Source organism: Rhinopithecus roxellana, chromosome 18, assembly GCF_007565055.1.
Source record: "Rhinopithecus roxellana isolate Shanxi Qingling chromosome 18, ASM756505v1, whole genome shotgun sequence".
Taxonomy (NCBI): domain Eukaryota; kingdom Metazoa; phylum Chordata; class Mammalia; order Primates; family Cercopithecidae; genus Rhinopithecus; species Rhinopithecus roxellana.
The window spans coordinates 92,749,640-92,773,796 of NC_044566.1; the positions used below are offsets into that span (position 1 = coordinate 92,749,640).

General features: G+C 38.8%; 1 protein-coding gene across 4 annotated transcripts in view; it reads right to left on the reverse strand.

Moving 5' to 3' along the window:
- The window catches only part of PCCA (propionyl-CoA carboxylase subunit alpha), a 450,132-nt gene that overhangs the window by 208,149 nt on the left and 217,826 nt on the right, over window positions 1–24,157 (reverse strand). For all 4 annotated transcript variants that reach the window (XM_030921949.1, XM_030921950.1, XM_010368513.2 and 1 more), the window contains 2 exons: window positions 21,869–21,937; window positions 19,172–19,247 (listed from right to left, as the gene is read on the reverse strand). In XM_030921949.1, coding sequence (XP_030777809.1) covers window positions 19,172–19,247; window positions 21,869–21,937 — 145 coding nt within the window. The remainder of the gene's footprint in view (window positions 1–19,171; window positions 19,248–21,868; window positions 21,938–24,157) is intronic.

Genomic DNA, 24,157 nt, shown 5'->3' on the forward strand with positions numbered 1-24,157 from the left:
ATATATTATTATTACTATATATAAATATTTTTCGAGACAGGGTCTCACTCTATCGCCTAGGTCAGAGTGCAGTAGTGCAATCTTGGCTCACTGAAGCTTCAACCTCCCAGGCTCAGGGATCCTCCTGTCTCAGTCTCCCAACTAGCTGGGACCACAGGTGTATGCCACCACGCCCAGCTAATTTGTTTTGTTTTGTTTTCTTTTCTTTGAGATGGAGTCTCGCTCTGCTGCCAGGCTAGAGTGCAATGGCACAATCTCCACTCGCTGCAACCTCTGCCTCCCGGGTTCAAGCGATTCTCCTGCCTCAGCCTCCTGAGTAGCTGGGATTACAGGAACACGCCACTACACCCAGCTAATTTTTGTATTTTTACTAGAGACGGGTTTTCACCATGTTGGCCAGGTTGGTCTCTATCTCCTGACCTCGTGATCTGCCTGCCTTGGCCTCCTGAAGTGCTAGGATTACAGGCATGAGCCACGGCACCCGGCCGCCCAGCTAATTTTTATATTTTTTTGTAGAGACACATTTTTGCTATGTTGCCCAGGCTGGTCTCGAACTCCTGGGCTCAAGTGATCCACCCACCTTGGCCTCCCAAAGTACTAGGATTACAGGCATAAGCCACCAATTCTGGCCCACAGGACATATATTGAACAAGGGAGTTGTATCTACAAATATATAAAGGATACTTACAACACAATTATAAGACAAAAAACAAACCAAGTAAAAAAAAAAAAAAAAACAGTCAACATGTCCACTGAGCATAGGAAAAATTGTTCAACATCATTATTGTTAAAGAAATACAACGAGCTGCCACCAATATACCAATTTACATGGCCAAAGTGAAAAGGCAAGACAACAGCAAGTGCCAGTCAGGATATGGAGCAAGGAGAATTGTCACACTGTGGTGGCAACATAAAACGATACACATACTTTGGAACAGTTTGGTAGTTTCTGGAAAAGTTAAACATATACTCACTGATTCAGACAACTCACTCCTGTGTATTAAGTCAAGTTAAATAAAAACATGTGTCTATACAAAGACTTACATACCAAGTTTAATAGCAGCTTTATTTACTATAATCAAAACCTAGAAGCAATTAAATCTCCATCAACAGGCAAATGAATTAACAAAAGTGGGTTTGTCCATACAATGGACTTCTATTCCACATATACACAAAAAGAGTCAATAACATATGAAATAACAAGGATGAATCTAAAAATAATTATGCTGAGTTTAAAAAGCAAGACCAAAAATAATGCATAAAATGTATAATTCCATTAATACAAAATTTTAGGACATGCAAATGAGCCTACAGCGACAGAAAGCAGATCATGCGATTACACTGGGAAAGGGGTAGAGGGAGGGTAAATGGCAAAGACCATAAGGAAGCTCCTGGAGGTGAAAGAAGCGTTCAACACCATGGCTGTAGTAACGGTTTCACAGGTGGATATGTATGTCAAAACTCATAAAATTGAATACTTTGAATATTAGAAATTTGTTATGTCAAGTATGCCTCAATAAGTCATTTTTTAAAAGATGTATGTAATCTAGTAGAAAAAAATTGAGCCTAGTACACAATGACAATTTCAAAGTACAGGTGATGACTGAATAACATGAGGGTTAGGGGTGCAGACCTCCTGCACATACAAAAATCCACATGTAACTTTTGATGCCCCCAAAAAAGTAAACACTAATAACATACTGTTGACTGAAACCCATGCTGAAAATAGTCAATTACACATTTCGTACATTATATATATTAAATACTGTAGTCTTGCAATAAAGCAAATGTTATGAAGCAAATCATAAGAGAAAATATATTTACTATTCATCAAGTGGAAGTGGATCATCGTAATAGTCTTCCTCCTCCTCTTCACCTTGAGTAGACTGAGGAGAAGGAGGAAGAGGAGAGGCTGGTCTTGCTGTCTCAGGGGTTGGAGGAGGTGGAAGGGGAGGTAGGAGAGGCGGCACACTCGGCATAACTTTATGAAAATACTTTGTAATTTTTCTCTGCTTTTGCTTTTTCATTTGTCTAAAAATGTTTCTATATGAGTTCAATCCTTCTTTCACTGTTTGTGTTAGTTTTACTGCCAGTATCACAGAAGGGTCCATGTCATAAAATAAGTCAACAGCAGTCTTTAATAATCAGAATCCTTCTGCCACACTCTGATGTGATCCTGTTTTCTGGCATTGATTCTTCTATGTCTTCTTCCTCATCCTCTGGCACTGATTCGGAAGCATTTATCTGCATCAAGTCATTTTCTGTTAATTCCTTGGGTGTAGTGTCTATTCACTCTTGGATTCGTCTACGATCCGCACCTTAAAACCCTTCACCACCCCACCCCCCACTCCACCTTTCATGTCAAATCCACAAGCTCTTTCATGATTTCCTTGGTTGCCTCTTTCATAAATCCTGTGAAGTCATGCACAACATCCAGACAAAGTTTTCTCCAGCAAAAATTTTGGGCTTGATGGCTTTCACAGCTTTTTATATGACAACAATGCATCTTCAGTGGTGTAATCTTTCCAGACTTTTTCTCTTCCACAGTGTCAATGATCCTTTCCATATAGCACTGTGGATAATGAGCCTGAAAGGTCCTTACAATACCCTGAGCTAGAGGCTGAATTAGACTTGTTGGGTTTGGGGAGAAGCAGGCCACTTCGACGCCTTCGATGTTAAACATGTGTTCTGGGTGGCTGGGGCACTGTCCATGTCAAAAGAACTTTAGAAGACAGTCTCTTACTGGCAAGGCACTTCTGGACTTTAGGGACAAAGCATTAATGGAATCAATCCATAAAAAGGGTTCTCATGGTCCAGGCCTTCTTGTTGTACAACCAGAAGACTGGCAGCTGGTGTGCATCATTTTCCTTCAAGGCTAGATGAGCAGCTTCATAGATAAGTGCAGATCATAAACCTGACTGCCTTTGCACAGAACAGACAGAGTTAGCCTATTCCTCACTGTCTTAACTCCTCATGCTTGCTTCTTTTCCTTACTAAGAAATGTTCCCTGTGGCTTTTCTTCCCCCCAGAATAAGGCACTTGCGTCTGCATTAAAAACCTGTTCAGCAGATATCCTTTCTCTTCAATGATTTTCTTAACGGTGTCTTGGAACTCATCTGCTGCCTCTTGGTTGGCAGAAGCAGCTTCCCCTTCACATTTTGTATTCACATTTTAAAGCCAAATCTCTTCCTAAAATTATCAAACCCTTCTTGGTTGGCAATACATTATCCAGCTTCATATCCCTCCACCTTCCTTTTGCTTCAAGTTGCCATATAACAACTTCACTCTTCCCATAGACAGTCACATTCAAGCCTATGGGAATGCCTTTCTTATAGCAATCCTCCACGCACATAAAAGCTGCATCTTCAATATGAAATGAAAGGTGTTTCACAAAAAGTGCAAGATTTTCACACCTGCTGGTGTAGATGCAGCAAGTGCTTCATGAATTTCATTTTGTTTTCTTTTACAATGGTCCTTACATGGGATTCATTTATCTTGAAATGACAGGAAACTACATCTGGAGACCTCAAGCTACCAAACATTATCAAGTTATTCAACTTTTTCTTATAATGTCTTGACTTTTCTCTGCTTCTTGGGAGGACCTCCAGCATTACTAGTAGCACTTTGTATGGATTCCATGGTGTTATTCAAGGTTTATGGTTTGCACTAAACATGATGAAAAATACGCCAGAACCATAAGCGATGACTTTTTACTGCCATATGCAATTTACTGGAGAGAGAACTGATCATACGGCGGTGATCAGCATCGCACGGTGTTTTAAGCAGATACTCGCAACACTTGAGCTCACTCCAATAGCAACAGTAGGTGGCTCTGAAACTATACAGTAGTACAGTATGTATTACAGTGAAGCTTAATGTGGTTATGATTTCATGCTGTGTCTTTACTGTTTATGTACATTTCTCTCTGCTTTGAATGGCACCATGTATGGTCTCTGTGTCAGTTTTGATAAATGTTAACTTTTATAATAGATTTCTGTATATTTTATAATAGCAAATGATGAAACAGACTAGTAGTATCTCTCTATATTTTATGTATTCATGACATTTCTTTTTCTTTCTTTGGTATTTCTAGGCTATATGGTTTGTCTGAAAGCTTTTTCAAATGGTCACAAATCTTCAAATAATTTTAGAATATATTTATTGAAAAAAAAATCCAGGATAAATGGACTTGCATAGTTCAAACCAGTGTTGTTCAAGGGTCAACTGTAAAATCAAAATAGGTAACTGCCACAAGAGGATACTAATAGTGTTGGGAGAGTTCTAGGATGCAGGAAGGCTTTATGAAGAATGAAGTGTCTAATCTTGGTCATCCAGATTACAAAGATGTTACACAGGAATGAAAGGAAATGGGAGGAAGCATGTCACATTCAGGGAAGGCAGGAATTACATCAGGCTTCCACCAGAAGAGCAGGTGACTGCAGCATGACAGCTGAAGTCAAAGTAAACAGAGGTTTGTTCATTCCTTCCTATTTCTTTAGTCCACTTTTGTATGGTTCTAATCTGTACCATTACGCTGCATAAGAAACCTACAAATTATGATTCTGATCTTACTATTAAAGTCGCACAGAATCCCCACTTTTGCAACAATAACCATAAAGTAAGGAAAGAATCAGATAGTCAAGTTCAAATACCAGGTCTACCTCTTACCTGAGGTAAGTTAGTTAACCTCTCAAAGCTTTAGTTTCCTCATTTGTAAACTGATAACAATAATAGAACCTATTATGCATAATTGTTATCAGGTATAAATGAGATAATGCTTAATGCAATGCCAGGCTCTCAAAAGAGAATATTACTATCCTGTTATATGGGAATAAACAAAGAACATGAGACAAAATGTAATTAATGAAACATGAGACATAAGTTTTCCTGCATCCTAAGCTTCAGCACTGACCCTACCTAACTTCCAGTTTTGTTTTCTGTTAAGAATGGAGCTCCTGGTCAGGCACAGTGGCTCATACCTATAATCTCAGCACTCTGGGAGACCGAGGGCAGATCACGAGGTCAGCAGTTTGAGACCAGCCTGGCCAATATGGTGAAACCTCGTCTCTTTTAAAAACACAATAATTAGCCAGGTGTGGTGGCAGGCACCTGTAATCCCACTACTCGGGAAGCTGAGGCAGGAGAATCGCTTGAACCCGGAAGGCAGAGGTTGTAGTGAGCTGAGACCACGCCATTGTACTCCAGCCTGGGTGACAGAGTGAGACTCCATCTCAAAAAAAAAAAAAAAAGCTCCTGAAATCTAAGTTTACACCTATATCTATTTGGAAGGTGTAACTTTCCTATAACACAATGGTTGGCAAAATACGGCCTGAAGGCCAAATCTAGCCTTCTATCTATTTTGTAAATAAAGTTTTACTAGAACACAGACAGCCTGGTTTGTTTACATATGGCTGTTTTCATGTCGTTAACAGTAGAGTCAAGCAATTGTAACACAAACCTTGTATCCCACAAAGTCTAAAACATTTACTATCTAGCCGTTTAATCTGAGCAAACCTATCTATATCCATCAATATTTATTCTACACCTATTACTCATGCAGCAATTAGATATCATTGGAAGGAAAATGAGAGCACACAATCTGGTACCTGCTCTTGGCAAACTGCGCAACTAATAATAGAATAAGTAAACTACAAAGATAAATGGGACCTTAAAAATGAGAAAACTGTGCTGGGTGCAGTGGCTCACATCTTTAACTCCAGCACTTTGGGAGGCCAAGGTGAGAGATCACTTGAGGTCAGGAGTTTAAGACCAGCCTGGGCAACATAGTAAGGCCCTGTCTCTACAAAAAATAAAAACAGAAAATTAGCTGGGAATGGTGTCATACGCCTACAGTCCCAGGTACTTGGGAGGCTGAGGCAGGAGGATCACTTGAGCCCAGGACATCGAGGTTATAGTAAGCTATGATTGCACCACTGTACCCAAGTCTGGGCAACAGAGAAAGACCCTACCTCTAAAAGAAAAAAATAAAAAATTTTAAAAAAACAGAAAAAAAAAAAGAAAATTGTAATCCAGAGAGACTGAATAGTTTACCTAATGTTTAGTACATTATACATCACAATAGTTACATATATATAATTATATATAAACAATTTTTAAGATGTAGAGGTTTATTGTGACAGACTGCTAGTTTCTTATAAAACCTGCTTTTCATTTTTCCACAGTAATAGAGTTTTGGCTGAGCAAAAGACACCCAGATGCAGACTCTACTTTCCCATCTAGCTTGTAGCTAGGCATGACAAACTAATTCCTAGAAAAAGGAAGGTAAGCTAAAGTGAGGTACGCAACTTCTGACTCACTCACTTATTTTAAAATTGCTTGCTTGGGCTTCCTTTCTTCTCCTCCTATTATGGGTTTCCAACATGGCAGAAACTCAGTTTTGGCAATTCAAATGGAGTGGCACATCAGGATGGGTGTGTGTATCTTTGAATGACCTCATGAGGCTGACTTGCCCTCCTAGCAGCATGGACCAGACAGTTACATGAGAGATAAATAAATGTGTCTCTTATTTATCCCACTGGATTTATAAATCTTTGTTACAGCAGGTTATCCTATACCCTAGTGCATGTGTCTGAGTGAGCAAGGCACACCTTTTCAATATGACTTTCCATCTCTAAGCTAGCCAATGGTAACAGCTTAACATGTATACCTGCCCAGGCATTTTCCTATGTATCTCTTTTATACTAGACCATATCCACAACCATATGGAAAATCCTGAGCATTTCTGTTCCTGATTCAACAGATGCTATATATCTAAATTTTATAAAAGCTAATCTCAATTTATCAAAACTACCTCAAAACATTTAGAAAACTTTCACAAATTCAAATTAATCCTATTCCTTTAGATACATGAATATTCCATAGAAAAAGTTACATATATCAGAATCGATCATATCATTCACTACATACATATAGATACCTTATAGATCGCTTTATGTACACACACACACACAAGCAGATCTTCTATAGCACATGCCCATGAGAAACACACAGCTATTTCATGCTTCTCCTGTGGGTAATGATTTACTTGGTCCATATACAATAACTGATGTTTCGGAGGGCTTTAGTAAGTTTTTTTTTTTTTTTTTTTTTTTTAATGAGAAACATAGTAGAAGGCATCTGAAATTTCTAATGACATCAATATACCTAAGAAATCATTGACAAAATGTGGTGTTGCTTTTGGATAGATGAAAATGAAGAGCAACTGAAGGCAATATGCTAGTATGCTTAGAAAGAACAATTAGGTAGGCAAAAACATAAAAAGCTCTTTGAAAGAGATCAGGCTAAATAAAACATGGGAAATTAATCCCTTGATCATGTTTCACAAAGAGACAAACTAGAGTGCTTTTGAAAAAGAAAAGAAGTATTACTCGCCAGAAAGGTTCACCTGCGTAGGAAATGACAGCTTTGGTGTTTCAGGAAGAGGAAAACATTTGAGACTTACACAGATTTTCCTGACTGGGAAGGAAAACAGAAAGATGAGAAGGACCCAAAGATGAGTAGCTAAGGTTATGGTAACATTAGGAATTAAGCTCACACCTGTAATCCCAGCCCTTTGGGAGGCTGAGGCAGGAGGACTGCTTGAGGCCAGGAGTTTGTGACCAGCCTGGACAACGTAGTAAGACCCTACCTCTACAAAAAATTTAAAAATTAGCTGGGTATGGTGGCACACCTGTAGTCCCAGCTACTCAGGAGTCAGAGGCAGGGGGATCACTTGAATCCAGGAGTTCAAGGCTGCGGTGAGCTATAATAGTGCCACTGCACTCCAGCCTAGGCAACACAGAGAGGTCCTATCTCTGGTTACAAAAGAGAGAGAGAGAGAGACAGAGAGAGATTTCACTGTGGTAAAAAGCAAATGATTACCACCAGGTATTCCTGTGGAGAGGAATGAAAGGAAAACACCATGGTCTGAGTATGAGCAAAGGAGAGAATGGTGCTGAGTGCAGTGAAAAGGCCAAAAGGCATTCAGGGTGTGATAGGCCATGCACAGATTTCACATTCCCATCAGAGCAACTAGAATGGGAAGCAGGGCAGGTATGACTAGATTTACGCAATCCAGAATCACTTAGGCTGTTATACGGAAAAGGGACTGGGGAAGGGCAAGAAGGAAGATTGAAAAATTCCTCAGGGGACAATTGCAGAGATATGCTGAAAAATGGCAAGGCTGAGGTCCACAGCTAGGACACTGACAATACAGATGGGAGAAGTAGCTGGACTTGAGGGATATTCAGGAGGCAGGCAGGGACTGATGGCAAGAATGGGGAGATGAGGGCCAGGTGCAGTGGCTCATGCCTGTAAGTGCAACATTTTGGGAGACAAGGCAGGTGGATCACTTGAGGTCAGGAGTTCAAGACCAGCCTAGGCAACATGGCAAAATCCCATCTCTACAATAAATACAAAAAATTAGCTGGGTGTGCTGGTGTGTGCCTGTAGTCCCAGCTACCAGGGAGGTTGAGGTGGGAGGATCAGCTGAACCCTGGAAGTCAAGGCTGCAGTGAACCCTGGGCCCACCACTGCATTCCAGCCTGGGTGACAGAGTGAGACCCTGTCTCAAAACAACAACAACAACTACAAAGAATGGGGAGATGAGCACATCACCCAAAGTTGTGGCTCTGCAACATGAGAGAAGTTGCCATTTGCAGAGAAGAAACAGGTTGAGAGAAAAATAGCAGATTCATGGACAAGTTAAATTTGCAATGCCTGTGAGATGACGTCTGAATGATTAAGGTTCAGAAAAGCAGGCAGATTCGATGGTACACATCAGAAAACAGACGCTTCTAGTTATGGGGGGAACATCCCCCATATGTGAAGGAATCCAAAACAGGGTGAGACCGAGAAATGTGAAATAAAACCAGCAATATGCAAATCATTCATATATTACAATAAATCAAGTTCTGGAAAAAATAAGACTCTAAGGGAGGGACTGAAAGGGATGAAAGTTATTAGACCAAGGTACATCAACAATTTAATTTACCAAAAAAGTTGATCTTAAGTACAAATTAATAATTCAGAATATTTCAATTTACAAGTGTTTTTGCAAAACAGTAGGTAAGGTAGCAGGAGTCTCAGGATTTTTGAACTTCCCTCCCCTCGTTAAGTAGAAATAGTACAGTTCATTTTGGGAGGCCGAGGCGGGTGGATCACTTGAGGTCAGGAGTTGAGCCTCGCCTGACCAACGTGGTGAAACCCAGTCTCTAATAAAAATACAAAAATTAGCTGGGTGTTGTGGCTGGCGCACCCCTGTAGTCCCAGCTACTTGGGAGGCTGAGGCAGGAGAATTGCTTGAACCTGGAAGGCAGGGGCTGCAGTGAGCCAAGACTGTGCCACAGCACTCCAGCCTGGGTGACAGAGTGAGACTCCATGTCAAAATAAAAAGAAAAAAGAAAGAAAGAAGTAATACTGTTCAAATATATACTTAATATTTCATATTTAACTTTACTGGCTTTCATGTTACAGCCTATTGCTGGTATAAATTTTTTAGCTCCCTGTGTGGCCAATGTTAAAATAGTTGGAACCAAACTCTGTCATCACTAAAATACAATATAGCTTTCAGAAATAGTTAATGATAATTTGAACGAAAAAGAGATTATTTTCTGATGCCCCAAATTTGTGACTGATAATATTCAGAAAGTTAACATGCTTGCAGTTTCACAGGATAAATGACATGTTGTATTTGTCCTCTGTATCCAAAGCTGAAAAATAGGTGTCGATTTGAGAAAAATGTAACTCAAAGGAATTGAAAGCAAATATTAATTTACATTTTAGATATCAAAGAACAGAGCCATCAAGCACATAAATGAAGCATGGAATTTTTAAAAATCTTTCTACTTGAATAGTAAATACAGCATAAAAATACAGACTTTCACCTCACTAAATGATGTTTTAAGAATAAAATACGGCCGGGCGCGGTGGCTCAAGCCTGTAATCCCAGCACTTTGGGAGGCCGAGACGGGCGGATCACGAGGTCAGGAGATCGAGACCATCCTGGCTAACACGGTGAAACCCCGTCTCTACTAAAAAATACAAAAAACTAGCCGGGCAAGGTGGCGGGCGCCTGTAGTCCCAGCTACTCGGGAGGCTGAGGCAGGAGAATGGCGTAAACCCAGGAGGCGGAGCTTGCAGTGAGCTGAGATCCAGCCACTGCACTCCAGCCTGGGCGGCAGAGCGAGACTCCGTCTCAAAAAAAAAAAAAAAGAATAAAATAAAAACACAAAACCATTTTCTCTTTAATGTTTTCTAAATAAAATACTATATATGACTATGCAAAACTAAATCGTTATCTTTTTTAACTTCCTAAGGCCAATATGGTGAGATAATGGCTCATGGCAGACAACAAACATCTATGCCTCAACTAACTGTTCCCAAAACTACTGTCCATTAATTAATCCTAAAGCCAAAAGAGGGTAATAATCAGAAAATTATTTTATATCTAAGAGCTCAAAAGATCAGATAGATGGGAAGAATCACTGAAGCACTAAACAGTATCACACAGAACTGAAAGTTATCATTTTGCTTTTAGTTTCTTTCTTTCACATCCCAGGAAAGACAACACTATTTGAACAGATCCTTGTTTAAATAGTACGGGGACAGTAGAGGTATTCTTTGAGAGTTAGTTTACAACTTCAAGGATATTATTAATCACATACTCGTAAAAATTATGACTGGGAGGTGTGGACTGGGAGTCATGGATGACCTCCGGCAGAGTTCACCAGGTCCCATCTGTACGGGAAATCACGACCAGGCCACAGAGAAGAGGCCCCTAGGAGTGGCCTTCCCCTGACTGCCTGCTGGTTCCAAAACACTGCCCAGACATCAGCTAGACATGCTGCCAGGATCAAACAGAGGCCAAAAGCACTCTTATTTCATGAGGATTTCGAAATTCACTTTAACCGAATTACATTTTTGCTTCGAAGTTTCTCTATCTTAACAAAAGTTCACAATCAGCACAGGAAAAAAATATTCATATTTGAATAATTAAGCAGTTACCAAACAAGACAGTACATTGTCTTACCTTTTCTGCCCTTCATAAAGCAAGTTTTTAAACCTGCCTATCCTTCAGAATTAGCCAGAGAAGTAATATCTAAGTTCAAAATCCCAAGTGCATCTCTGTTTTTATTCTTTAAATATTAGTGAAGAGTGGGGGTACTTGCTCTTCCCTATTTTTTAAATTTTTTATTTTGAAATAATTTCAAAATGTAAAAAACAGTAAACAGAATTACTATATATGCAGGTTCTACAAATAACATCTTATCACATTTATTTGCTTTGTCACTATTTTTTTCTATTTACACACAGATACATAATTTTCTTTCTGAAACATATGAAGGTAAGTTGCAGACAAGATGTCATTTTACTTCTAAATATGTCAGTGTACATCTCCTAAAAGCAAAGTATATCTCTTCTATAATCACAGTACAAGGATCAAAATCAGACAAGCCTAACAATGCTGACATTGCTATCACGTAATCTACAGACCTTATTCAAATCTTACCAATTGTCCCACTTCTGACCCTTAATACAAAAGAAAAACATTTTTCTGCTGGTCCAGGATCTAAACCAGGACCACACGCTGCATTTAGTTGTCATGTGTCTTTAGTTTCCTTTGATCTACATAAGTTGCTCAACTCTTGTGTTTCCTGACCTTGACATGTTTGACGAGAAGAAGCCATTTATTTTGTAGATTGTCTTTCAATTTGGTTTGTCTGATATTTCCTCATGATTATATTCAGGTTGTACATTTTTGGCAAGAATATCACAGAAATGACTGTTGCGAGAGGAGCATCTTTTGTTATTCATAACAAGCTCCTTTCAATCACACCTGAGTTTATGCTAATGAGACGACTCTTGGAGGATGGGAGCAGATGGCCAGAGGATCCAACCATGTGGTTAAGGAGTTGGAACTTTCAGCCCCACGCCCACCCTCCAAAGGGGAGAGGGACTGAAGAATGACTTGGTAACTAATGGCAGACTGATAGGATCGATCATGCCTACCTAGTCAGGCCTTATAAAAACCCAAGGGCAAGGCTCAGAGGACTTGTGGGTTGGTGAACACATGGAGGTTTTGAAGGGTGGGGCATCTGGAGAGGGCATGGAAGCTCTGCACCCCTCCCCAAAACCTTGCCCTATGCATCTCCTCCATTGGGTTCCTCTCAAGCTGTATCCTTTATGATAAACCGATAATAGTAAGCAAAGAGTTTCCAGTGAGTTCTGAGAGTGATATTGCAAATTATCACCTACAACCCTCATCCTTGGAATCACTTCATAAGTGCCTTTACTGAACCAACGTTGACACTTTCTATCTAGAATGTGCCACATTCTACAAATCAACTGCAGTGAACTCTCCCGAAAATTAATGAAATGAAATATGAAAGAGGGCAAGACAATAAAGAGACATAATCAAAGACACTGTGTAACTTTGGGCCACAGATGGGATTAAAAAACAGTAAAAAAAAAAAAAAAAGACTCTGAGGGACAAACTTAAATATGGACAAGACATGAGATGAAACTGTTAGGTTGCTGTCAGTTTTCCTTGGAGTGTAACGATGGTATTGTACTTTTTTGCAGGAATGAAATGGCCATTAAAAAAATTATGACACTGAGAAAAATCTGACCTAAACAACTTTATCTTGCTTTTAACCTCCAAGCTGCCCCTGTTCATTGCTGGGTGTAGGCCATGCTAACTATAAGACGATTTAATTTATACTTTAACTGTAAAACAATGATAATAGCCCCTTCCCAAAACAAACCTCCTCCTTGCCTGGGGAACAGACCGCATTTGTAAAACTAACATTAGAAATTACGGCTCAGGAGTCACGCAGCCAGACCAGTAAACTGGCTCAACTAGTTCTGTGATCTTACCCAGTAACTGAAGGTAGCAAGAAGACCCTGCCTCAAGCACCTATAATTTCATCCCCAAACCAACCAGTCAGCATTCCCCACTTCCTGGCCCCCTGCCCACCAAATTATTCTTTAAAAACCCTAGCCTCCAAATTTTGGGGGAAATTTATTTGAGTAATAAAACTTCAGTCTCCCATTTAGCCAGCCCTGTGTTTATTAAACTCTTTCTCTATTGCAATAATGCTGTCTCAATAAACTGACTTTTATCTGTGCAGTACACAAGAAAAATCCAGTTACAGGACCATGGTCTTCCCCTTAAGAAGCCTGGTAAAGTATTCAGGAGTGATGTACCATGATGTTTGCAACCTTCTTTCAAATGGATCAGGAGAAAAACAGAGGAGAGAATGGAGGGAGGAAAGGAAAGAGGAAGGGTGAGAAAGGAGGAGGAAAAGGCAAAGAAAGGGAGAAGTAGAAAAACAAAGCAAATATCAAAAAAGTTAATTAAATAATAATCTAGGTGAAGATTATACAGGCATGCACAGCACTATTCATTCAACTTTTCTATAGGTTTGAAAATACCTAAAATTAAAAAGTCTAAGAGAAATGTGTCAAGAAAAACCCCTCTTTGATAAATCCTTTGACCTTAAAAAAAGAAATCATTGTGATATGTAGATGTCCACACCTTTCTCTGTGCTCATCCAACACAATTTAAAATATTTTAGGATGAGAAGATGGTTCAAGTGATATGAGAATATCACTTGACTGCAAATTGCTTTTCTACTTTAACAATCCATATGGACAGGTCTTTAAGTCACAGCTACGTGGTATTTTACAGTAATAATGCATTGTAATTTACTCAGTCATTCATCCATTTAGTGGACACTGTGGCTGATCAGCATTTCGGCTACTACAAACAATGTTGTTGTAAATGTCATGGTGAACAAGCTCATAATTCAGTTTTTTAACTCTATAGGAAAGATTTACAAAAGATGAACAGCTGAGTTAGAGGGCATGTACTTTTATTTTAACATCTAACACCAGATTATTTTCCCAAAATACTATAACAAGTGATACTGCAAAGCTGCTTGAGTGTGTCCATCCCCTTTAGGTCACTTACACAGGACATTACCAGTCTTTTTAAAAATGCTGCCACTCTGAGGATCATTTGAAGGCAGAACAAAGTGAGGTACTCTCGACAAGAGATACAGAGACACCTATGAGTCCTAAAGCAGTATTCTTTACTTTCAAAGGACCAAGAGAAGTAAGAAAAGCAAGATATGCTAGCTTCTTTCTTAAACTCCCACTACACTTTTTCAATCCCCTATTGTGGCACCTATGAAGCTACATTAGTATTATACTTATCTTTTCATATGTTTTTCACACCAAGTATATATATATATATTTTTTTTATTATACTTTAAGTTCTAGGGTACATGTGCATAATGTGCAGGTTTGTTACATATGTATACTTGTGCCATGTTGGTGTACTGCACCCATCAACTCATCAGCACCCATCAATTCATCATTTATATCATGTATAACTCCCCAATGCAATCCCTCCCTCCTCCCCCCTCCCCATGATAGGCCCCAGTGTGTGATGTTCCCCTTCCCGAGTCCAAGTGATCTCATTGTTCAGTTCCCACCTATGAGTGAGAACATGTGGTGTTTGGTTTTCTCTTCTTGTGATAGTTTGCTAAGAATGATGGTTTCCAGCTGCATCCATGTCCCTACAAAGGACGCAAACTCATCCTTTTTTATGGCTGCATAGTATTCCGTGGTGTATATGTGCCACATTTTCTTAATCCAGTCTGTCACAGATGGACATTTGGGTTGATTCCAAGTCTTTGCTATTGTGAATAGTGCCGCAATAAACATACGTGTGCATGTGTCTTTGTAGTAGAATAATTTATAATCCTTTGGGTATATACCCAGTAGTGGGATGGCTGGGTCATATGGTACATCTAGTTCTAGATCCTTGAGGAATTGCCATACTGTTTTCCATAATGGTTGAACTAGTTTACAATCCCACCAACGGTGTAAAAGTGTTCCTATTTCTCCACATCCTCTCCAACACCTGTTGTTTCCTGACTTCTTAATGATTGCCATTCTAACTGCACACCAAGTATATTAGTAACTCCTTGAAATCAGGGATAGTATCACTCACTCACTCATTCATTCATCCAACAAACATTTATTAATCATCTAGCGTGTGTCAGACACTGCTAAGCACCAGTAATACCCATGCAAACAAGATAAAGATCATCAGTGTCCTCATGTGCCTAATATTCTTATAGGATAACCCAACATTTCACAGTTAAGTACACAATTAATACTTTAATTTTACAGTGATGGTAAATGTTCTGCAGAAGTGTTCGAACAGGGTGCAATGAAAGCATATAACTTCAGCACACAGTATTAGAAATTACCTAAAATCGTCTTTCAATATTGTTTATCTTTGGTTTAGTAAATTTCATATGACTAATGGATTGATAATGTGATTTATAACACATAATTTTTATTTTTATTTTTTTGGAGACAGAGTCTTACACTGTTGCCCAGGCTGGAGTGCAATAGCGTGATCTCAGCTCACTGCAACCCCCACCTCCTGGGTTCAAGCGATTCTCCTGCCTCAGCCTCCTGAGTAGCTGGGACTACAAGCGCCCACCACCATGCCTGGCTAATTTTTGTATTTTTACTAGAGACAGGGTTCCGTCATGTTGGCCAGGCTGGTCTTGAGCTCCTGACCTCAAGTGATCTGCCCTCCTCAGCCTCCCAAAGTGCTGAGATTACAGGCGTGAACCACCACGCCTGGCCTTGATTTTTAAATATATGGTTTTATAAGTGTGAGGAGAGAGGAATAAAGGATGAGAACTAAAGTTATTGAACAACATAAGCCAGTGTGGTGCCAAGCCCTTTATATACTTAACCTCAGTTAATCCTCACCAGTAATTTATACGGCAGAGACTATCACTCCATTTTTCAAATGTGGAGTATGAGATTCAGAGAGACAAAGTCATTTGACAAAAATCACATAATTTTTTTTTTCTTTAATTTTTTGTTGTTGTTGTTGAGATGGACTCTCACTCTGTTGCCTAGGCTGGAGTGCAGTGGTGCAATCTTGGCTCACTGCAACCTCCGCCTCCCGGATTCAAGCAATTTTCTGCCTCAGCCTCCCGAGTGGCTGGGATTACAGACATACACCACCACACCTGGCTAATTTTTGTATTTTTAGTAGAGATAGGGTTTCACCATCTTCACCAGGCTGGTCTCGAACTCCTGACCTCACGATCCACCTGCCTCAGCCTCCCAAAGTGCTAGGATTACAAGTGTGAGCCACTGTGCCTGGCCATCAGGGACAGGGGCTATGAACCCAGCTTTGTCTGGTTTCTGTCTACTACATCACAGTAATTCAAAGGCAAAATTTCAGACTAAGCCTAGAAAAATCTACCTATACAACGAAACACATTTTTTCCATGTGACATGTATAAAGTTAGGAGAATAATGGCAAGCCTATTTTGTATTTTAGTCACTTAAAAACTAGTAACTGGTGAACCTATATATATAAAGTATAGTAAGCAAATTAGTGGAAAAATGTCCATTTAAGTATAAAACATGACAGGGTATTCATGTAAATATGAAAGAATACTCCTTTCAGAAGCCAGATGGAGTAGATAAATAACTTCTAGTTTGGACCAAAACTAATCTAATATTTTGACAAACTGCCCAGATGCCATGCCACGCCACTATGTCGTATTATATCAAAGTTTAACAGAGATGTGTTCTGACAAAATATTCTTACTCAGACTCTCAAATTCATGGATTTCCTGTTCAAGCACATTAGAGTACAACTTAAATTAACCAAAATCCAGTATTTCAATTACCACAATAAAAATGCAGAGACAAAAAGGAAGAAAATTCCCATAGAATGTGCTTACAAATACTTTAATGTCCTCTAGGAATAATCTTCCCAAGTAACTTATTTATGTCTATCTAAACTCACATATATAGATAAACATAGAAAAACTCAAATAAACTGAACGTGTGTCCCAAATGCGCACTAAAGACCTCTCCACAGCAATGTTACTCCTGTAAGAAAAAAGACGCCCTCCTCAAGGCCTATGTAACCATCATGTACTGGTTATACAGAGAAATACATATGTTGGGTATATAGAGAAAATACGCATTTGCTTGAAACAGTGAAAACAGCAAAGTTACGAAGTCAGAAAATACTCCATAATCAAGGCTTAAAAAAAAAAAAAAAAGTAGAAAATGAGCTAGAAAGAATGTGAAGGGGATTTTTCCAGTTTTTAGATGCTGTGGATATTAATGTTGCTGATTTTCTTTTAAGTTACACCTAGGCTCACTTGAAAGCTTATTATTTTTCATTTTTCATTTTTTGTTTTTTTGAGGTGAAGTCTGGCTCTGTCACCCAGGCTGGAGTGCAATGGCACAATCTTGGCTCACTGCAACCTCTGCCTCCTGGGTTCAAGTGCTTCTCCTGTCTCACCCTCCTGAGTAGCTGGGAATACAGGCATGCGCCACCACACCCAGCTAATTTTTTTGTATTTTTGTAGAGATGGGGTTGCTCCATGTTGACCAGGCTGGTCTCGAACTCCTAACCTGAAGTGATCCACCCGCCTCAGCCTCGCAAAGTGCTGGGATTACATGTGTAAGCCACCGCGCCCAGCCAAAACCTTATTATTTTTCTTTAGTTCACAAGGATGAATCACTAGCACACAAGATTAATTAGAATCTCCATCACTTGTTAGTTAACAAATGGAAAGAAAAAAAGATAATGCTAAAAGGGAAGAGGGGAGGCTGAGGAAGAAGAATTGCTTTAACCCGGGAGATGGAGGCTGCAGTGAGCCGAGATTGCACCACTGCACTCCAGCCTGGGCAACAGAGTGAGACTCCATCTCAAAAAAAGGGGTTGGGGGGGGGGTTGGCGGTGGGGGATGGGAAGGAAGACAGCCTCTTGATCTAACAGGGAAAAACTCAAAGAGAAAAGGCAAGGGCAAGTGTGGATTACATGATGTAATTCAATATTATTAGATAAAAATAAGCAGGGTAGATGTGAAAATACAGTCACTAATTACCCTGGGTACTACTGTACAGTTATACAAATGGTTCACTACACAAAGGTACTCAGTCAGGGAGGTAAAGCAAAGGCCTGACATGCTCCTTTGCTTAGCTGGGCTTCCTATCTCGGAGAAGGATGTGCCCTGAAAATAAAGCACTTTTTCTTTTTCACACAAAGCTTCAGTCCATTTCCTGGGTACCTAAAAGTTGTCTACTGCAAAAAGAGGACTTTCAAAACCTTCATAAAAGTTCCATTTGGTCCTGAAGGGGACTGTGCAGTCTTATTTCACTACTATTGTACCACTTCAGCCTCCAAATCTAGCCTACCAGCCTACTGCTACATCCAGAGAGCCACTAGAAAAGGACAAAACTATGCAGAAGCCAGTCTTCCCTATGAAATGCTCTCTGACCCACTATTCTTTCACAATTCAGTGTGAACTTATGCTTTACGCTTTAAGTCTGGTGTTAAAGCCTGTTATTCTGAAGATAAAGATTTACGTTGCACTAAAGTAAGCGTTTCATTATTAATGGAAAGCTGCTAAAATATAGAATGTAATTTAATTCCTTAAGGGGTATAAGCATAACTGTACTTTGATTATTTCAATGTAATGGCTGCTTCTAATTCATTTATCACTATACATGCTAAAGGCCGGTAGTCTCGCATTTTGTCAGGCATTAGAACTATCATATATGAACAGGAGGTAACAAAACTGCACTTCCTAGAAGACAGTCTGTAATGTGTTCTAATCACAGAGGCAAAGAGCTATTCCCTCTTTCCCCAAATTAGTCAAATGTAGGTCATTACACTTTCTATCACCATACATTTTCAAGTTTTCTACTTTAAAACAACAACAGCAACAAACACTTCATACACAATAATCTAGCAAAATTGCTTTCAAACTGCACTGGTCAGTGGTTCTTTACTTTGAAGGCTCTCATTTCACACACAATACATAATTGTACCCACAAAATATTAGATGCTCACCTAGGAAAGAGGTAAACTTACATACATTGTAAGTTTAATAACTTAAGAAGTAGATGTAAAGTATAGGACTGCCAAGGAAAATGAAACCCCTATACTTAGTATGGTGGTTGGATGGATGGAAGCTTTTCTTATTTCTCTTTAAGCACACAGTGAGCAAATGTGCCCTGCCATATTCTCATTGGTAAACCGAGGCTGTTCTCTGGAACTGGACGCCATATATAATAACCAACGAGTGCAAATCTTTGTTTTTACCTCGAATAACATAGTTATCCAGTGCATCTGCCATTCTCTCCAGTGCCTCAGTTCTATCAGAGCCATATGTGATTAGCTAAAAACAAGCAAACAAAAACTCAATATATATATATATATTTAGAACAATGTTAAATGATTCATTTTAGTAAAAATTAAAATATTTCATAACAGATATCTAAATATATCTTGAAATTTTATGATAGTTCAGTTTTCAATATGTCAATTATGATTTTTTAAGTATATAAATATTAGAATCAAGCTATTTCAGACTTTTCTCCATTTCATTATCATAGTAAAGAGTGATTTTACAAAAACAAAAATGTAACAAAAGTATAGAAAAAATTTAAAAGGAGATACAGCTAAATGTGAATATTTGAGATAGGATTTGAACATCTAGGGTAGTGGTGAGGATTAGATAAGACATTTTTTCCCTATTTTTCTGTGGTTTCCAAGTTTGATACCCTGAATAGCTAACAGTTTCTTTACTTTTTATTTTTTATTTTTGAGATGGAGTCTTGCTCTGTTGCCCAGGCTGGAGGGCAGCGGCGCAATCTCGGCTCACTGCAACCTCCGTCTCCCAGGTTCAAGCGATCCTCTCGCCTCGGCCTCTTGAGAAGCTGGGATTTCAGGCATGTGTAGCCACGCCCAGTCAATTTTTTTGTATTTTTAGTAGTGATAGGGTTTTGCCATGTTGGCCTGGCTGGTCTCATACTCCTGACCTCAGGTGATCCACCCACCTCAGCCTCCCAAAGTGCTGGGATTATAGGCATGAGCCACTGCGTCCAGCCCTTAACGCTTTCATAACTAACAAAAAAAGTGAAGTCTCAAAAATAAAAGTATAAAGAAAGAAGACGACTATCTTAGAAATCATTCGCAGTTTTACACATAATATATACAGAAGCAAACGGTACTTTTTCAGAAATCAAAAAAACAGAAAAGTCTTACCATTCTACATGATTTAGTGCCTACTTATACATATCTCTACAATTTAGCAATGAAATAAGACCTTAACTATTCATAAAGATTTTTCTGACAGTTATTTTGGTCAATCTATAGATTGTCTTTATTTTAGTAGGTTTTACTAGCTCTTCAATATCAAGCAAATTTGAAAATTAATTTGTAGGCCATTTTTCTGAAGAGAAAAACATTCATCTAAAAATTGAATATTTAAAAATCAACCTACAATATTTTTACATAGTTTTATTTTTAAATTAAATGGTGGTTCTCTAATAAACAAAAGACCTAAACTTTAATACTACTAATAACTTAGGCCAGGCACGGTGGTTCATGCTTGTAATCCCAGCATTTTGGGAGGCCGAGGTGGGTGGATTGCTTGAGATCAGGAATTCAAGACCAGCCTGGGCAACATGATGAAACCCCATTTCTACAAAAGATATAAAAAAAATAGCCCGGCATGGTAGTACACGCCTGTAGTCCCAGCTACTTGGGTGGCTGAGGCGGGTGGATCGCTTGAGCCTGGGAGGTCGAGGCTGCACTGAGCCAAGATAGTGATACTGTACTCCAGCCTGGGTGAAAAAGTGAGACTCTATTATCAAAAAAAAAAAAAAAAAAAAAAAAAAAAAAAAAAAAGCACTAAAACCTTAACTGAAAAAAGAAAGATAAAAAATGGTTTGTTTACTGCAACTACAACATTAAAAAGGACACTTGGGGAAAAGCCATCTTGAGAAACAGGGTTCAATAAAGAAATCATTCCTCAATACAGATGTATCACTTCAGAGAACACAGATTTTCAAAATAAAAAATCCACAATCTGGCCGGGCGCGGTGGCTCACGCCTGTAATTCCAGCACTTTGGGAGGCCGAGGCAGGCAGATCACGAGGTCAGGAGATGGAGACCATCCTGGCTAACAAGGTGAAACCCCGTCTCTACTAAAAGTAAAAAAATTAGCTGGGCTTGGTGGCACAAGCCTATAGTCCCAGCTACTCGGGAGGCTGGGGCAGGAGAATCGCTTGAACCCGGGGTGGGGGGCGGAGCTTGCGGTGAGCTGAGATCGTGCCACTACACTCCAGCCTGGGGGACAGAGTGAGACTCCATCTCAAAAAAATAATAATAAAATAAAAATAAAATCCACAATCTTAATTGTTACAACATTTTAAATTTTATAAGGTTTTAAGCATTTAAAGATGCAAAAATTCAAGGTTAAAGATCCAAAAATTCAATTCATTTATTCTGGAAAGTCAAACTTCAAAAAGACAGGTGGGCAAAACGAATCTTATACTCTTACATCAAATCTACTTACATAATTGGTAATTTGTAAAAACTGAAGAGAAAAGATCAAAAAATACTCTAACAAACACTGCCTATCAGCCCAACTCTTGCCATTCATTCATACTTTCATGTCAGGTAATTTCTGCCAATGGCCAAAAAAAACCCTTAATTCCTTCTCACTGAGATGAGTTAGGGTGGCATCAATAAAATAATAATAGTTTATTATTACTACCATTCATACATGTGTGTGTGATGGTGGTGATATGACTTAGTTGGGGAGGAGAAGTACTGCAAACTAACATAATGCTGAACTTTCTCTCAAGAGAAAAAACTGCTCTGCTTTCGCATTACATCAGTGCATAATTAGTTGTTTATAGCATATGATGCAGATAAAGGCCCAGTCCAGACTTTTTAAAATCACTGATTTTTCAGAAGAAATCAAATAATCCATTAAGAAATTAAACTAACTTTTGAAATCATAGGATCATAATAAATGCTAATATCACTTCCTGGTTGGATGCCACTGTCAACTCGGACCTGGGAGAAAAAAAGAAAAAAAGAAAAGTAATTCATATTGTGCAGATTTTTTTTGTAATCACAAATTTCATTTCCATGGAGAAAATGGATAGAGAATTTCAGTCTCAAATAACATTTTAAGTTCTGGAAAATAGGAAAACAACCTAAAATCTTGATCCGTTAATACGCAATGCAACACATTTTTTGGTCTGCCACTGAATGAAGAAACTAAGAAATAGCAAAAAAAAAAAAAAATGGAAGACTTCCTACATCACTATGCCAGGATGCTGTGGCTCTCTGACGGTGTCTTCCAGCTGAAGCATGGCGTGGACGATGCCCTTGCTAACTGCACTCCCCACCGGACCCTTCTAGGCCCGCCAGTGAGGCCCCTAGTCAAGCCTGCTCCTCAGCTCCATAGGAACGTGGGCCTGAGCCTTTCATGTCTGTAACACTTTCCTTTTTTGCCTCACCCTCTCCACTGTAAAACACTATTTTTCTGTTACTGTTGGTCCCCTGAGGCTTTAATGTTTACACAGCTTTTCCTATGGCTTTGCTTTGTAAAGCCCCAATTAGAGTTCTGATTTTGTGATTTTCATGGGGTGTGGGGTAGGGGGATAGCACAAGTTCAAAATATTCTTTTGAAGAGGCTGATTGCTGTTAACCAGCCAACGAGTGAGTTAGTACATCGCTGATTCTTGTTTTCATTTCCCAGTTTGACACCAGCAGCAAGGCACGGAGGTTAGCCATGCAAAACTTTAAAAATGAGCAGTTACTGAGGACAGAATATTTATTAAATTATTTGAAAGAAGTTTTGGAATCTGAAGTATTTAAAAGCTAATCAAAATACTTCAGACCGTCAGGCACATCCTAGGGGTCTTGAGGACGGAGGAACTGAATCAAAGCTACTGGAACAGCAGGACTTTGATGCCCAACATTGTAAAGGGGTGGGAAGAGAAGAGCGGAAGCTCACGTAGCCTTCCACCTGTGGGAAGAAGCCTTCCTAATAAACAGCAGCTCATCTGTCTGCAGCAAGGCAGAAAAAGGTCAACACAGCGGCTGTTAGGCCTTTAATATTTTAATTTAGGCAATTATCAAGGGACCACATGTAGAACCTCTTGTCTAGGATATCCACATGAGGGTATAATGATGGCTTTATTATACGGTGACATCAGAAGACAAGCTATAGTTTCATTTTCTTAAAATTCACACTACTATTATTCTCTTTGTAAGGTTGTAAAAGGAACACTATAACATACCTGAGGGGCTTTTATTTCTGTATTTGCAAGCACAAACAAAAATACAGATATCTGTACTCGTATTCACATTCATATACAAAAATCTTAATTTTAAACAAAAATCATTCAGCACACTTACGAAATATACTTGGCTTTCTATTTTCTGAAAACATATTTCAGGACATAAACTGATGTTCTATGAAATTCACAGTGCTGACAAAAACTAGAAAAAAATTAATGGAGCAGCTTTAAAAGCAATAAAATAACAATCTACCTTTTCCCCACATTAAATAGCCCCAAAATGGCAACTAGTAATCAGGTTACATAACAGAAAAGATATCTGTGAGTTTTCATTTTCTTAATTTTAATACCAAAAAGTGAAAGAGCTAATTTGACCACTATGTCATCTTTAAAACCATAGCATGCTTGCTAACGCTGTGTTTAAAAATAAGACTGATACAAGTTCTAAAACTTCTGACTTTAACTACATTCTATCAAATAAGACTTATATGAGTTCTAAAACTTCTGACTTTAACTACATGCTATCATTTGCTACACAAACTGCTACAAAGCTAGGAGGAAATTACATGTTCAACCCACAAATAAAATAACGTAGACAATAAAGAATATTTATTACATTCTTCTATAGTTCCTTACTTAAAACTTCTGTTGCCTTGAATACTATCATCCTATAAGGTGTTACCCAGAGCTCTTAAATGTAACTGTCTTTGTTATTTACTAATATTATGATCACAGAAGTTATGTCATCTTAACTTTAAATTACACAGGATAAAATCAAGATATATATAATCAACATGTATCTTTGTAGAAGCAAATCAGTATTTTCAATTAAAAACTGTACCGCAGTATGAAAACTCTGATTTATAATTTACTATTTATGCTGTTTTTTCCAAGTAATAATCAGCTATATTTTTATTTCTTAATAACCAATGTGAAGTCAGATCAAGTCTCCATTCCTCCATGAAAGGCTATACAAATTTGCACT